Source organism: Exophiala xenobiotica, assembly GCF_000835505.1.
Source record: "Exophiala xenobiotica strain CBS 118157 unplaced genomic scaffold supercont1.4, whole genome shotgun sequence".
NCBI lineage: Eukaryota > Fungi > Ascomycota > Eurotiomycetes > Chaetothyriales > Herpotrichiellaceae > Exophiala > Exophiala xenobiotica.
In genome coordinates, this window is record NW_013562491.1 from 2,326,483 (window position 1) to 2,340,261 (window position 13,779).

Below are 13,779 nucleotides of genomic sequence, written 5' to 3' on the forward strand. Positions count from 1 at the left end.
CGATTGATTATGGAGTAGATGTGTTGGTGTAGATTTGATGTCTGATGGCTGGCAGCTGAAGGGTAGTTCACTGTTCAGCCGTACCGCGCCTGGTCCCGGCGTCGACATCGATAACGGCAACGTGGGAAGAAGCTTGATAGTAGATACTGCCGAGACTGCTGCAGGTACGCTGCAAGGTACCGTACCTGACAGACGTCAGACCTGGTCGACCCGGAATATGGGGATTGTCAATCATCGCCCTGTGGTAGCATTCAGATCCCAGCCGTGGCTTACAGTATTACACCTTGAACGTTCGAATAGCTTCCAGGTTACTTACAGCAAGCGGACAGACATGGTTCCGTGGACTCGATCAGGAGATGCGGCGGGGACAGGACAAACCAACAAAACCTTGCTGGCTCTCTCGGACTCTCAGGGGTAGGAGAGTCACAGTCACAGCCACAACCTCTGGGTGGCCTCAGGAGAACTGTACTATGGGTAGGAGAATCACGGGAGAATAAATCAAAGGAGATCACAGAAAGTGGACGCCTCACACGCCTCGACGCATCACAACGCATCTCGTACATTTTGGCTTCGACCAGAGACGCGCCATATCCAAATGGGTATCCACCATACTCAAATAGGGAACGATGCCGACCGTTATCGGCCAATCAAGATCCACCGAGGCTGTTTGAGGCGGGACGCCCCTCGACGCCCCAAACGCCTGTTGAAATTTCCCAAAACACAAAACACAAAACACCAGAAATAAGAAATAAGAAATAATGCATTTTTCTACTTCTGCTTGACCCAAACACACCCGAGCCATGAAAGAGAGGGTAAGTCTGCACCAAAGTACAAGTACAACCTGCTGGAAGACTCGACTTTGTCTAGATGCCTGTCAGGCAGGCTTGCACCATCTTTTATCTGCTGTGCTCGGTATCGCCGTCGCGTGGCTTGACCACTACCAAGGTAACTTGACTTGACGTAGGCCCCATCCGACGACGTGCATACTGGAAACTTCCACAAAAGAACACGGCCTGTCCTATGCATATTCCCATGGACGATGAATAATAATACTAATCGACGGCCTTGCAATTTCATGTGTCATCTTTTTCTAGGTGTTTTACAACACGAACATCGTCATTCATTGGGTTGGGGAGTCGGTAGTCTGGATCAGGGGCGGGGGAAATTGGGCCCCGCGGCCTTACATACAGTAGGTCAAGGTAGGTGTGGTTCGTAACGGGCAGTTCGTTTAGTAGACTCAGACATGCTGTTCCAACTATGTCCTCCGTACTTACGTAGTAAGTAATAAATAATATCTCAAGTAAGCAGATAATAATTTCGGCGCTTGCCCGACGCGAATAATGACAGAGCAGACCATGTTCATGCAAAAAGACGAGCATGAGCAGGGTGTTGTACCTCGCACAAAAAGCATGCTGTGCACTGTGCAGAAGGGGTCGGACCATTATTCTCTCAGATCTGTGCGTCTGTTTCAGGCATAGTGAACGATTGCGAGGCTGCCTCTGTGAACCAATCAATCATTTTGTCCATGGACATTTTCTCTCATTCAATTTCCACAAACTTCGACCCAGGGGAGAAAATTGTTTTCCCACCACCTTCTACGGAGTATCCGTACCTACCAGCCGACCCTTGTCACGTCTAGAACGCGCAGAATACGCATCTGAAATTGAGGCGCTTCCAAATCGGACAATACCACACTATATCACGTAATCCACGCTCTTTCTGCCGACCTTCACACCTGGGCGTGACAAGTACATTCCCAAACCGCATGTTGGGCGGTCAGGCTCCTTCATCAGAGTCCAAAGGTCCATGGTCGCCTCCGGAAGAACCTATAGTACTGCATGGTAGGTTCAACATCCAACGTGTTATCACCACTCTGGATTCTTTCACATTTCATTGTTTCATTTCCAACCAGATGATTAGTGCATGATCTTCCCCAGCTCTATCAGAAGCCCACAGCGGCTACTCTGCTGGAAGCTCTAGGTCTCCTGTCTTTCGAGCCGCCCACGTTCACACTCCAGAATCATGTCGTTTGCCGTAGAGTCGACGAACAAGGAGTCCCAACTTACTTGACTTCGATCGTCTCTTCAAATCTCCATTGGATCGAAGATGATGACACAAGAGAGGGAATATGGAACGCCGCAAGCGCTCGACTAAGTGAACGCTCGGGCAGGAATGCTATGCCTGCAATGACACGGACTTTCATCGTCAATGGTGAACTGTCTATCAACCTCCACGAGCCTTCGCTCACAGAGGATAATCTGGGACTGAAGACGTGGACGTCGTCACTTTTGCTAGCGCAACGACTCGCCAAGTGCCGAGGGTATATTCCCGGTGCCTGTTCCCGAGTCTTGGAATTGGGGGCCGGTACAGGGCTTGTCGGCATCGCGGCGGCTTGTGTCTGGAACACGCAGGTCCTGTTGACTGACTTGCCTGAGATCCTTCCTAATCTTGAACAGAATCTCGCACACAATCGGGAATTGGTTGCAAGAAATCGTGGCCAAGTCCAGGCAAGAGCACTCGATTGGGCCGATGAGACCGATGTCCCAGGGCACGAAGAAGAAAAATACATGGTCATTCTGGCAGCGGATCCTATCTACTCCTCCGAACACCCAAAGCTCCTTGTGAGCACTGTTCGCAGATGGATCAGCTGGGATGCAGGTGCCAGATTCATCGTCGAGCTTCCAATACGAGACCGCTATGATGGTGAAAGAGAAGACTTGCGGTATAACTTGCACCAGTCCGGATTCGAAATCGTGGTCGAGGGTACTGACTCCGGATATGATGATTGGCATGGGCGAGATGGATATCCCGCTGACGTGACATGCTGGTGGAGCATATGGAAGCCATCTGGAAGATGTTGAAGCATCAAGACACCAGCTTCTGCTTCACACTTGCCGGGTTGGTTCAGAACCGCCACTGTGCCCATAGAACGCTCTCCAACGTCCCAATATTCATCTCCTCTTGATCAAGACGGCGGCTTCCTGAACTCCATGTAATACAACACGCCTTCCTTGGACCTTGTGCTTCCTGTTGCTCTTTTCTGATACACATTTTGTCCATGTTCTTTTTCTCCGACTCCAGCGGGACCGCGTGTAGAATCAAAAGAATTACCACCAACGCCTTGCTGATGGACGATGCGTGACCCAAGAAATTCAACCACTAAAGCGTTCGGACCAATGCTCGCCAATATGTTCCCATCGTTTCCTCCTCGTTTGAAGCGATCGTTGTGCGATCATGCAGATGGAAGGTGGTCTATTGAGGCTTTATTGAGCCTTCAGTCTTCGTTCCGCAGGGTCGTATCTATTCGTCGCAAAAGCCTGTTAGCCAAATCATCGTCCGGGCCCAAGCGCTTCTTGTACTGCAAAGAGGTAATCGACGTACTGTAGTAACTTCTCGATTAGATCCACGTGTGTCATCAACATGCGCCGGCAGCAGTATCTTTTCGCGCCAACTTGGTCCATGGCCTCACTATGGAAATGATGAAGTGTCAGAAGTCGTGTAAGTCTGCGCATATAAATCGTGTATTCTAGACGAACCCATCAGACATGCCACCTTCGAGTAGCTTCATGTATCGCTCCCAGATGTCGGCGATGACCTACAAATTCAGGTGGTTAGTCGAGGGCGCAAACTGCGGCGAAGAACAACCGGCTACCTTTCCACATGAGAAACAGCGAATGGGGATGATCATCTTGTCGGATGTTGCAGAATAAACTCTTGAGAGCGAACGAGTTGAACAGGATGAGGCGTTGCGAAAGTTGTTGCAGATTTCGTCGACTTGTCCGCCTCGAGTTCTGGGAGAAAATCCGCCTGCAGAGGCAAGGCTGAGGCGAGGCTGCGCCTTGGCAAACGGTCCGGCAAACCTTCCGCCTTTTCCTCGTGCGGAGAAAAAAGTTCTGCTTCGTACGAGTACGCAGACGAGTGCTATTGCCCATTGCCGTCTTCATGTGAGGCTACATCTGTGCGAGACGAATACCAATGGCCCAATTAGCCAAGCGAGATGCAGGCGTTGCATTTGACGGCGCTGCCAGCGATAGCCCTCATGCTAGCAAGCGGCAGAGAAAGAGAAACAGTCGCAAAAGCGCAGACGAAAGTGCTTTTCTATCAGCCCGCGCAACATCAGAACAGACGCCGCTGAAGAAAGGGACGGTTCGATCTTCCGATGTCGCGGAGTTGGGTCCCTACGAAGTCACAACCCCAGTATCTCGGCACGAGCATGAGAAGACGCAGAAGTCGCCGTATTCCCAGGCAAAATCAACACGAGCTCTGGAAGGACCATCTAAAGAGAAGGAACGGAAGATAGACATGAGTATGTGGGAGGACCTCAGCACGGACAACACTAAGGCATTGGCGGTGAAAGGCAAACCTAACAAGTCGTCGGAAACTGGATCGAAACTAAGAAAAGCACAACCTAGTGTCACCGACTGGTGGCTCTCGAGAGGCCATGGCGGCACCTTCATAGAACAAGATCCCATCTTCACGAGCGACAACCAGTACTTGATCGTGCCGACCCATTCTGATGTCAAGATCTTCTCCACAAAAACCTCGCTTTTGGTCAGAAGTTTCCAAGTCGACAGCAAATCCGACATAACCAATTGCGCTCTTTCGACCGCAGATCCGAGCAGAATATATGTATCCAACTCGAGGGGCCTCCTTTCGATATGGGACTGTGCGTCGGGCACAAGCCTGTGCAAACAGGACCTGGGCAGAGGACTGCAACAGGTTTTGCCAATACATTCGGAAGACAAGAAGGAGGTAGTTCTTGTCCTCCAGCAGAGTGAAGGAAAGGGCACATCTGTGGTTGCATTTGCAGTGGATAATGCTACCAACCAGTTCAAACAGCTTCAATTGGTGCTGCAAAGGAATTTACGACTCTCGAGCATACAAGCGCATGCTCAAGGAAGCATTCTAGTGGCCTGTACCCGTGACAGGATCCTAGTTGGTCAGTCGCAACTCACGGCTGAGGGAGGCTTAGATTTGACTTATACATGGCGAGAGATCTCCGTTCCTGGCTCCATCATTTCCTTTGACGCTCAAATCAATATTGGAAAATCCAAGACGTCGAGGAAGGTTCCGTTCCTGGACGTGGCTGTCGGTCTACAAAACGGAGTCATTATCAACTACGAAGATGTTCTTTTCAAGCTCATTGGAAAGGAGAAAAAGAACTCGAATCAGGACATCACCGGCCGTAAACTCCACTGGCATAGGACAAGCGTTAACACGTTGAAGTGGTCCCGTGACCGCAACTACCTCATCTCCGGAGGTGACGAGACAGTGCTAGTGATCTGGCAGCTGGATACGAACCAGAAGCAATTCTTGCCTCATCTTTCCACGTCTATTCTTGGTCTGAGGGTATCTGCCTCAGGATCATCATACGCACTACGGTTGGGCGACAATTCAATTATGGTCTTGTCAACAGCAGATCTGCTCCCGTCAACGAACATCAATGGGCTCGCTCTGGGCGATATCCAACACCATCGAGCTCCAGTGGTCCTTCATCCCACGGCTGAGAATCGACTATTTGCTGCGATCCCAGCTAATGCTGTCACCAAAGGCTTACTGCGGGGGAAAAGCTCGACCCTTCTGCAATCGTATGACCTGGAGTCAGACCTGCAGATAGGCCGGCAAGCTCTAACAAGAAACATGACGACGGCCTTGAATGTTGCACCCACGGGCCAGTCCGTGCAAGAACCAAATGTTACGCATATTGCCGTCAGTCACGATGGAAAGTGGCTGGCAACTGTTGATGAATGGCAGCCAAATGATCAAGATCTCGATGCCCTGTATATCGAGGCTGACGCTTCCAGAGACCGCGGGTCAGCCACGGAGACAAGCCTCAGATTGTGGACACTGAATGACAACGACAACACATGGGAACTCGTAACACGTATCGATGAACCACACAAGCCGGGTCCGCAGTCCATCCTTGGTCTGGCTGTGAGTCCCAACAAACTCGAGATGGCGACAATTGGCTCCGATGCGAATATCCGACTCTGGTCACCCAAGGCTAGACATCGGAACGGTGTCGCTGTGAGGAACAATTCAAACGAGCAACTCTACACCTGGACATGCTCGAGGACAATTCCATGCGAACAGGATGCTCCTGGACAGTCCGAAGCAGCAACATGGGCGACCTTGGCCTACTCCGACGATGGCTCTGTGCTTGCTGGATCTTGGTCCTGGCAGACTGCTTCTACCCGCTTCGTCCACCTTATCGACCCTCGAACAGGTCAAATCAGTCTTTCGCAGCCAGACCTCTTGCACCAAGGTGATGGCAAGATGGAATTTTCGGGACGTTACCTCATCTGCTTGTCCCAGATGCTCACAGTCTATGATTCCCTGACGAGCCAACTTACCTCCACCATAAGCCTGGATCCAGCATTTGTTTCCCCACAGACCCAGGCCCCATACTTCCTGGCGGTTAACAAGCTCGATGGGACCGTCGCCGTCAGTATTTCGAGGTCTCATAAGCCAAAGTCCACAAAGGTCCTCGTCCTCAATATCAGCGGCGGCGATATCAAGCCACTACACGAGCTCTCTTTCCCAGGCACGATCAGAAGCTTACTTGCTTCGACGACCGCACCGGGGTTTCTGATTGTTGACGATAGGAACGTGGTCCGGTCGCTCAAACCTTCGGGAAGCCAAACCACAACGGCGGTGATTCCTCGATCACTCACGAGACACGAGCCTGAGCAAGTCACCAGGGGTCTGGACAGCATCTTTGGTCGTGCTGCTGTTAATACCGTAGTGGGCACCGATGGAGTTGTTGAAGATGAACATGTCGGTGGCGATGTGAAGCAGTCTTCAACAAATGAGGATGCTACGTCGTCTAGAGATCTAAACTCTGTGTTGAGGATCGTGTCATCCACACAGGCGCCGAGTCCGGCCGAGTTGTTCCAAAGAGTTGTTGGCGTGTTGGCGAAGGGGTAGAGAGAGAGGGTGGTCCTGATCGTCGTAGTGGGAGAATATGAGAACGTGTACGGAGTAAGGTCTGGGAAAATGAGAGGCTTACTATCTTTGGAAAGGATGCGAGAGTCGGTAAAACCACCAAGTGTGGCCGTGTTGATAGGGTTGTTAATACCTAAACTTGGCTTGTGCATCGAACAAGATATACCACAGTACTTGACAATGCTCATCATATCAAATAAGTACCTACCTTAGGTACGCAAGTCCTCACTGGGTATACGGATACCTCCACATGTCAATGGACGTGGTGAGCTCAGTGACCAACATTGAGAGGATCTATTGAGGACGCCTTAGCTGGGCTGGACATATCACCGTCCTCCACGATTCACAACATGTCGGTTGTGTGGAACAACTTGAACTACTTTACTTCATTGGCCAAGCACGACGGACCGAATTCGAGTTCGACTTTCTGGTTCTACTATGGTCGTAAGCATCATCCTGCATCTGCCTCTAGAGCCTATGGGATGCCGTTCGGTGGGGGGTTTTCTCGACAGTACCTACCAGGTAAGTATGTCACAGCTGCACCGTTCCCTGCATCGTGTGCGTTGGGTCAAAGGAAGCGGGGGAAACCCAACATCGAGGACTCGTAGAAGACAATGGAACAGAGCCCCCTCCACGCCCCTCATCTGTCGATTCAACGGACGCAGTTAGTTGTTACCTAGGTACTCAGCTGCCGTGGGTCCGAAGTGACAGATCAAATATTTATACAAGTATGAAACGCCGGTACGGTACGAGCTACCACTTCCCCTCTTCCCCCTCTTTTCCTGTTGGACGTTGCCCTTCTTACAACTACAACTACAAGTACCCGTACGGGAATGCTTTGAACCTCTGAAGAGATTCTTTTTACCAGTCATTCTGCCAGCCGAGAGCTTCCTCCACATCCATCACCGGGCCTATTTTACCTAAGGTATTTTATTCTGGGGCATCCACCAAAAAGAAACGAATCAAAGCAAAAACAAAACAAACGACAATAGCTCGTAGCGATCATGACTCAAGGCTGTTCAGCAATGGTCGTCTACCCGGCGGGCCCAGACGCGAAATTCGACATGTCGTACTACCTAAAGAAGCACATGCCGCTCGTGGCGGAGCACTGGACGACGTTCGGCCTGCGCGACTGGAAAGTGGTCGAGCTGGGCAATTGCCCCGACGGGAGCAAGCCGTACAGCGTCGCGGCGCTTTTGACCTGGGACTCGGTCGAGGGCGTCAAGAAGGCGTTGGAGAGCGACTCGGCCAAGATCGTGCTGGGAGATGTCGAGAATTTCAGCAACAAGTCGCCCACGTTCTTGATGGGTGATATTGTGGGTTCTTCGTGAGTAACCAAGGTTACATGGTCCAACCAGACAAGTCGAAGCTGTGCAGAGAGAGGGGAGAGACGGACAGAGAGTGAGGGAGGCATGGGGTTTAGTGATCCGATCCTTTTTCCCTTTTTTCGGTCCTGTGTGATGGTACATTGAAGGAATCGAAGCCGGCTTTGAGGGGGGGATGAAGATGAAGGAGGAGCATGCCGGACGACGACCGGATAGTCTCGCTGGATAGTCATGCTGGATACGAAGTACCGTTGTAAGTAACTAGTTGCTCGATATGAGAGCCCGCTGTTTTTGATTGTCATTGTCTCCTGGCTTTTCGTTCAGAGTCTGCTCGGTAACGTTAGTCTCCGTCCTGGAAGGCTCGACATGTTCCCATCACTCCCATCATCGTGTGCCACTTGTCAGTTAAACCCCCCTTAGGGCTTACTCTACCACCGACACGCACTCTCTCTTGCCGACTCCTGATATGTCCGCGAGCTCGTACTCGTACTCGTCCTCTTCCGCCTCACCTCCGTTGAAGAAAAGGTCTCATGTACTCCTGCGGCTCGCTGCCCCCGTCGTTCCACATACTGGCAAACTCCTCAATGCCAGCTTCGACACCAGTGTCAAGGTCCGTTTCCTCCCAGAGCTTGACCAGGCGCTTCTGAGCCCTCATCGCCTGCGGGCCATTGTTGGCGATGGTCTTGGTCGTCAATTCAACTCGAGCGGCATCCATGTCCTCTCGAGTGTCGTAAACATGGTCAACCAGGCCCCAGTCCGCCGCGGTCTGTGCGTCGATCCTCTTCGCGAAATAGACCATTTCTTTCGTCCTCTGCCAGCCGATGATGTTCGCCAGCAACCGTGCCTGCACCACGGACGGGATGCCCAGAGCCACTTCAGGCATGCTGAATGCAGATATCTTGGTGGCGTACCGGAAATCACAGGATGCTGCGAGCTCGACGCCGGCACCCAGCGTCAGGCCGTGGATACTCGCGACCGTCAGGACCGGCATGTCTCGAAGAGCCTTGCAAGCGTCGTGCACAGCCGTGATGAATCGACGGGCGTCTGCGGACGACCGTATGGCACCCATCTCGCGGACATTGGCCCCGCCGCAGAACGTGGGAGTCGCAGTCGCACTGGCGGCGGTCTCGCTGCTGAGCACAACGACACGCAATCCGTCCCTCGAGGCGAGCTGGCGTAGGACCTTTGTGAGCGACCTGAGTAAGTCTGAACCGACAGAATTCGCACGTCTGGCATTGCTGATCCAGACTTGAGCTATCTCGGCGCCGTCGCCCGGTCTGCGTTTGAGGGACCACCCAATTCGCCCAAACCCTTGATCGTCTTCGACCGGCTCGTATGACGTCTCCTCGTGGGAGAAGTCATGCGACGGTCCCGTACTGTGATGGCGGCCTGTTGATGTGAAGAGCCGTCGGCTGAGCTGGAATCTGGGTGCCAGTGGTTGTAACTTCGAGCTCCAAAAGGTCGATATCGCAGGACGAGCCAACCAAGATATATTCCTGTAGATGCGGCACGGACTCATATTCGTATCCTAAGGTAATCTCTGGTGGAAGAAGCAAACGCGGCTATAAACAAGAAGCCTAGGAACATACACCGTATATCAGAGCGAGAAGCGAATACTTCCAGTAGGATACCATAGAGCAGTCGATGAAGCATCGAAACAAAGGTCACTTGGGGAAATTCTATAGCCGAGGTACTATTAACTTAGCCGTCCTCGCCGTCCTGATCACTATTGACCATGGAGACCACCATGAGACCTGTGATGTCGTGTTTGGGATTACTGGCTGATGAAACGCATGAATTGTACATCTTGAGCACCGCGGACTCAAGTACTGTTTGAACGCCTTAATTCATGAGCGAGGCCGCTTGAGCGGAGTAAAATGGGAGCCTGAAAGATATCTGAAACGACCCGCCTCGTCGACATTACCTCAGGGATTATTGAGCAGGAATTCAATCGCCCCATTCACACTGCCACCGGTCCTCCGCAGTGCCTGAATGTTCCGGTCAAAGTCGTAGAAGCCCATGTCATTCAACTGCTGTAATTGTGTGGCATATCGCTCCTCGGGTGGTCTGTTATCGGGTGCAGATGCTTGATCTACGCCTGCTCCTCCTCCACCAAAGAAGTCAAAGGGATTCCCAAAGTTGGCTCCTCCGTTTCCAGCGCCGGCCCCAAGTGCTTGCAGCAGCTGGTTAAACGCTTCTGGGTTCGGTGCTCCAAACGGGTTGGCAGGGGGTGGTGAAGTTGTGCCGGTGTTGCCACCTGGCGGTTGTTGACGAAACATTGCCGGATCCATCAGGGCAGCGAAAGGGTTCTGTTGCTGCTGGTTTTGCGGATTCGGTCTTCCAGCTTCATTTGCTGTGCCAGCGGCATTTGTAGAGCCTGGCGTTGATGCATTCTGATTGGGAGAGGGAACATGGGGCATGAATGGATTTGCAAATGGATTGATACCTATTCCTCCCATTCCTCCCGTTCCTCCCATTCCTCCCATTCCCGCACCGCCGAGAAAAGATGCGAACGGGTCCCGTCGTGGCTGTTGTTGTTGTCGTTGCTGTTGCTGTTGCTGTGTCTGGTTGTTTGTCTGATCTCCAGCGTTTTCAGTCGTGTTAGTAACTCCGGGGGCTGGGAACGCTCCTTGTGCACCACCACCGAAAGGGCCCATTGGTGAGCCTCCTTGCAACTGAAGCATTGCGCGAATGGCTTGGGGATCTGTCATCATCCTCCGGAAATAGTCTGATTGTAGGATCTGCCTGACACCTGGCATGTTTCTCAATTGCGGGTTCTGATTGATCATCATGTCTATGACTTGCGGGTTGTTCATGGCTTCTCGCATCATCTGCTGGAAGTTTGGATCTTCGAGTTGGCGGATAAAATCTTCGGGGCTCTGAGGGTTTGTGAACATGCTGGCGTTCGGCAACTGAGCGAAGCCAGCGTATCTCGCGCCAGTCAGACCAGCCAAGGGATCGTTGCCGGTGCCTGATGCAAGGTTCTGTGGTACTCCAGCTGCTGCAGGTGGGCCTGATGAGGTGGTCGAGCCAGACGACTGCGCCGCGGGGTTCTGCCGCTGATTGCTTGGGGCGCTCTTGACAAGATGCATGGTGTTTCCTTCTTTTACATTGTGTGTCGCTAGTGTATCACCATCTTTCAGCACTTTGCCACTGTAAATCAGTCGTTGGGCGGAGGCTGGGACGTTTGCATATTCTTCGCCTGCGAGTTTGTTCTTCAGGTCGGCCGTGGTCGTCGAGAGTGGCAGGGTGACGGTGAACTTCTGGCCGCCGGACGACTTGACATGAAAGGTGACTGTGGCGTCTTCAACACCGGCTGTGTCGGCCATTGTTGCGACGGCGCCGGACAGGCGTGTAAGGGATGGGTGGTTAAAGTGTGATGACTGGGAAGATTACAGATCAGATCCAGAAGGTAGGAGGCCAAGTGCTGCGATAGGCTAAATGAGATGACGGCAACGATTCTAGAGCTGTCTGAAGAGGGATTGATGTCGCGAGGAAGAGGTTAAAGGACGAAGATAAGTAATTAATGGTTGAGAGGGAGATGGCAGTTGAGTGAATGAGAAATGAATCCAGGTGTCTCTTTGCTCGGCATTTGCCAAACCACAAACCAACTCCCTGGAGTGATCAGTGAGTACCTATGGTGTGCCTACGTAGGTGTGGTAGTAGGCGATAGGTAGCTTATGACTTAGTTATTCAAGGCTCCATCATGCTCCAAAAATGACCATGAACTTCTATTCCGTCATCGTCCCGCGCCCATCATGGCCTCTGCTCCTCTGCTGCTTTGCTGCTTTGCTCCCTCTGCGAGCCTTGCCGATGGTCAGCCACTTAAAGCGGCAACACAGAATTGCTTGGCGCCATCATGTGTCCCCACCTGCAGACAGGGCCACGGACTTCATCACATTCATTTCTGCATAACATCACACCCATATTTCTTGATAATCATTGAGCGACTAAAACTACCTAGGTCTTCGCGGCACTATCCCGCACCTTTCTCGGTGAAACCAATACCTTCACCAGATAAAGTACATGATGTTGAGGAAAGGTCTCGATATCTTGGAAGGCACAAACTAGGTTTGTATATCTCTGAAATGCTGATCCGAGCTTCCGGGTCACCACTTCTTCCACTGCTGCCACAGGCTCGTCGACATGAGGGAATGATCTCTTCCATATCCCAACCCAGCAAGAGGCACGCGAGGTATCAAGCATAGCGCCGTCTGTCCCGTGTCCGGCGACCTTTTAACAATGCCATTACAGAGCCCGTCTTTTCCCGTCTGCACACCTTAACACAAGACCTCAATCGGCCCTTTCAATCATTTCAACCACTAACTGACGACATTGGTCAAATCAATGGGATCTGCTCCGGGCTCGTCACCAGTGTTGGCCACCGCAGCTGCGAAATCAATCTCGATGGCTTGATCTTTGCCATTGTCTGTGAAAACCTCGAGGACTTCGATTTCTGGGATGAGGTAGAGCCACTGCTCAAAGCGGACTGGGCTCTTTTGAGATCTGCGACGCCGTGGACGCCGATGAGACCGTCGTCGAGGAGGTGGTCCGTTTCAGACGGAACTTTCTTGACTTGCCGGATGATCTGCTTGTGGTTGTTGACGTTGTCATTTCGGTGTCGGTGCGCTTTGGACGAGGCTGAGAGCTTTCGTTGGCGGGGATGTAGACTGGAGCCACCGTAGGGAAAGCAATACCATTGACCGCGAGGCCATGAAGAAACGCCTGCAGGATAGAAGACCATGACTCCATTGCAAGGTGGGTAAGGGTAGGGGCTTCTTCGAGCAGCTGGGCAGCTGGTGACAACCCGTCGCGGTGATTGTGGTAGGATGTGACAGATACTGCCTCTGCTCCAGAGATGGGAATATTCCTCTGCTTATATGTCATGTTGGTACTTTGTAAGCTTACCTTATCTGCTCCCGATACGAGGCGGGTCAGCACTTATTGGAGGAGGCAAGACACCCCTGGGATGGGATTCTTGAATCTCAATCAATCCCAGTATCAGTGCCCAGCCAGACACGCCCTAGTAGTGAAAGTCAAAGTTGCAATGGTTGCTCGCCTTACGTTGGACACAACAGCCACGTGTAGAAGCATATATTGGTGTTTCACGTGATATGGTTGGGGGCCATAAACCCCATAGGCACACGTTGCAGAGGTGTCAGCTCTGGGCACAAGGGCGGGGATTTCAATTGGACAGATCTTGACGAGTGCTCGTGAAGTGGTAGACGATGTTGATCAAAGGATGCAGGATTTCCAATCCATGCGCACAGAAAGCTGACATTGCTGATCTTTCTGGCTGGGCAACAGCTGAGGGGTGGTATCGCAGACAAATACGGGCTGGAAGTTGCTAGTGAGGGATTCGAGGATTCTGCGTGATGATGGGTGATTTGATCAATTATTAGCATTAGTAAATATGTTTGATGGTGACATGAGAGGAAAGTAGAGGTTCGGTGAGCGCTTTACATGGTGACTTCTGTGAGACCACACTGCCCACCTGACGTGGCTATCA

At 51.9% G+C, this 13,779-nt stretch overlaps 6 protein-coding genes across 7 annotated transcripts; 3 read left to right on the plus strand and 3 right to left on the minus strand.

Moving 5' to 3' along the window:
• Positions 1 to 1,553: 1,553 nt before the first annotated feature.
• On the plus strand, positions 1,554 to 3,021 carry PV05_07081. 2 transcript variants are annotated; one of them, XM_013459873.1, is made up of 3 exons: positions 1,554 to 1,841; positions 1,921 to 2,411; positions 2,457 to 3,021. In XM_013459873.1, exons 1-3 carry the CDS (start codon positions 1,766 to 1,768, stop codon positions 2,859 to 2,861), a joined length of 972 nt encoding a protein of 323 aa, XP_013315327.1. In that variant the 5' UTR covers positions 1,554 to 1,765; the 3' UTR covers positions 2,862 to 3,021. The 2 variants fall into 2 exon arrangements, with proteins under 2 accessions (XP_013315327.1, XP_013315328.1); XM_013459874.1 differs by having other exon boundaries at positions 1,921 to 3,021.
• Positions 3,022 to 3,938: 917 nt separating this feature from the next.
• PV05_07082 (uncharacterized protein) lies at positions 3,939 to 7,107 on the plus strand. Its single transcript, XM_013459875.1, has one exon. It carries the CDS (start codon positions 3,976 to 3,978, stop codon positions 6,925 to 6,927), a length of 2,952 nt encoding a protein of 983 aa, XP_013315329.1. The 5' UTR covers positions 3,939 to 3,975; the 3' UTR covers positions 6,928 to 7,107.
• Positions 7,108 to 7,649: 542 nt separating this feature from the next.
• PV05_07083 (uncharacterized protein) lies at positions 7,650 to 8,601 on the plus strand. The gene has a single exon (XM_013459876.1). The coding sequence runs from the start codon at positions 7,950 to 7,952 to the stop codon at positions 8,274 to 8,276; it is 327 nt and encodes a 108-aa protein (XP_013315330.1). The 5' UTR covers positions 7,650 to 7,949; the 3' UTR covers positions 8,277 to 8,601.
• Positions 8,024 to 9,789, minus strand: PV05_07084 (uncharacterized protein; the record flags this gene model as incomplete). The annotated part of the gene is made up of 1 exon (XM_013459877.1): positions 8,024 to 9,789. One exon carries the CDS (start codon positions 9,787 to 9,789, stop codon positions 8,776 to 8,778), a length of 1,014 nt encoding a protein of 337 aa, XP_013315331.1. The 3' UTR covers positions 8,024 to 8,775.
• Positions 9,790 to 10,195: 406 nt separating this feature from the next.
• On the minus strand, positions 10,196 to 11,599 carry PV05_07085 (uncharacterized protein; the record flags this gene model as incomplete). The annotated part of the gene is made up of 1 exon (XM_013459878.1): positions 10,196 to 11,599. One exon carries the CDS (start codon positions 11,597 to 11,599, stop codon positions 10,196 to 10,198), a length of 1,404 nt encoding a protein of 467 aa, XP_013315332.1.
• Positions 11,600 to 12,592: 993 nt separating this feature from the next.
• PV05_07086 (uncharacterized protein) lies at positions 12,593 to 13,157 on the minus strand (the record flags this gene model as incomplete). The annotated part of the gene is made up of 2 exons (XM_013459879.1): positions 12,593 to 12,745; positions 12,804 to 13,157. 2 exons carry the CDS (start codon positions 13,155 to 13,157, stop codon positions 12,593 to 12,595), a joined length of 507 nt encoding a protein of 168 aa, XP_013315333.1.
• Between the last annotated feature and the right edge of the window lie 622 nt (positions 13,158 to 13,779).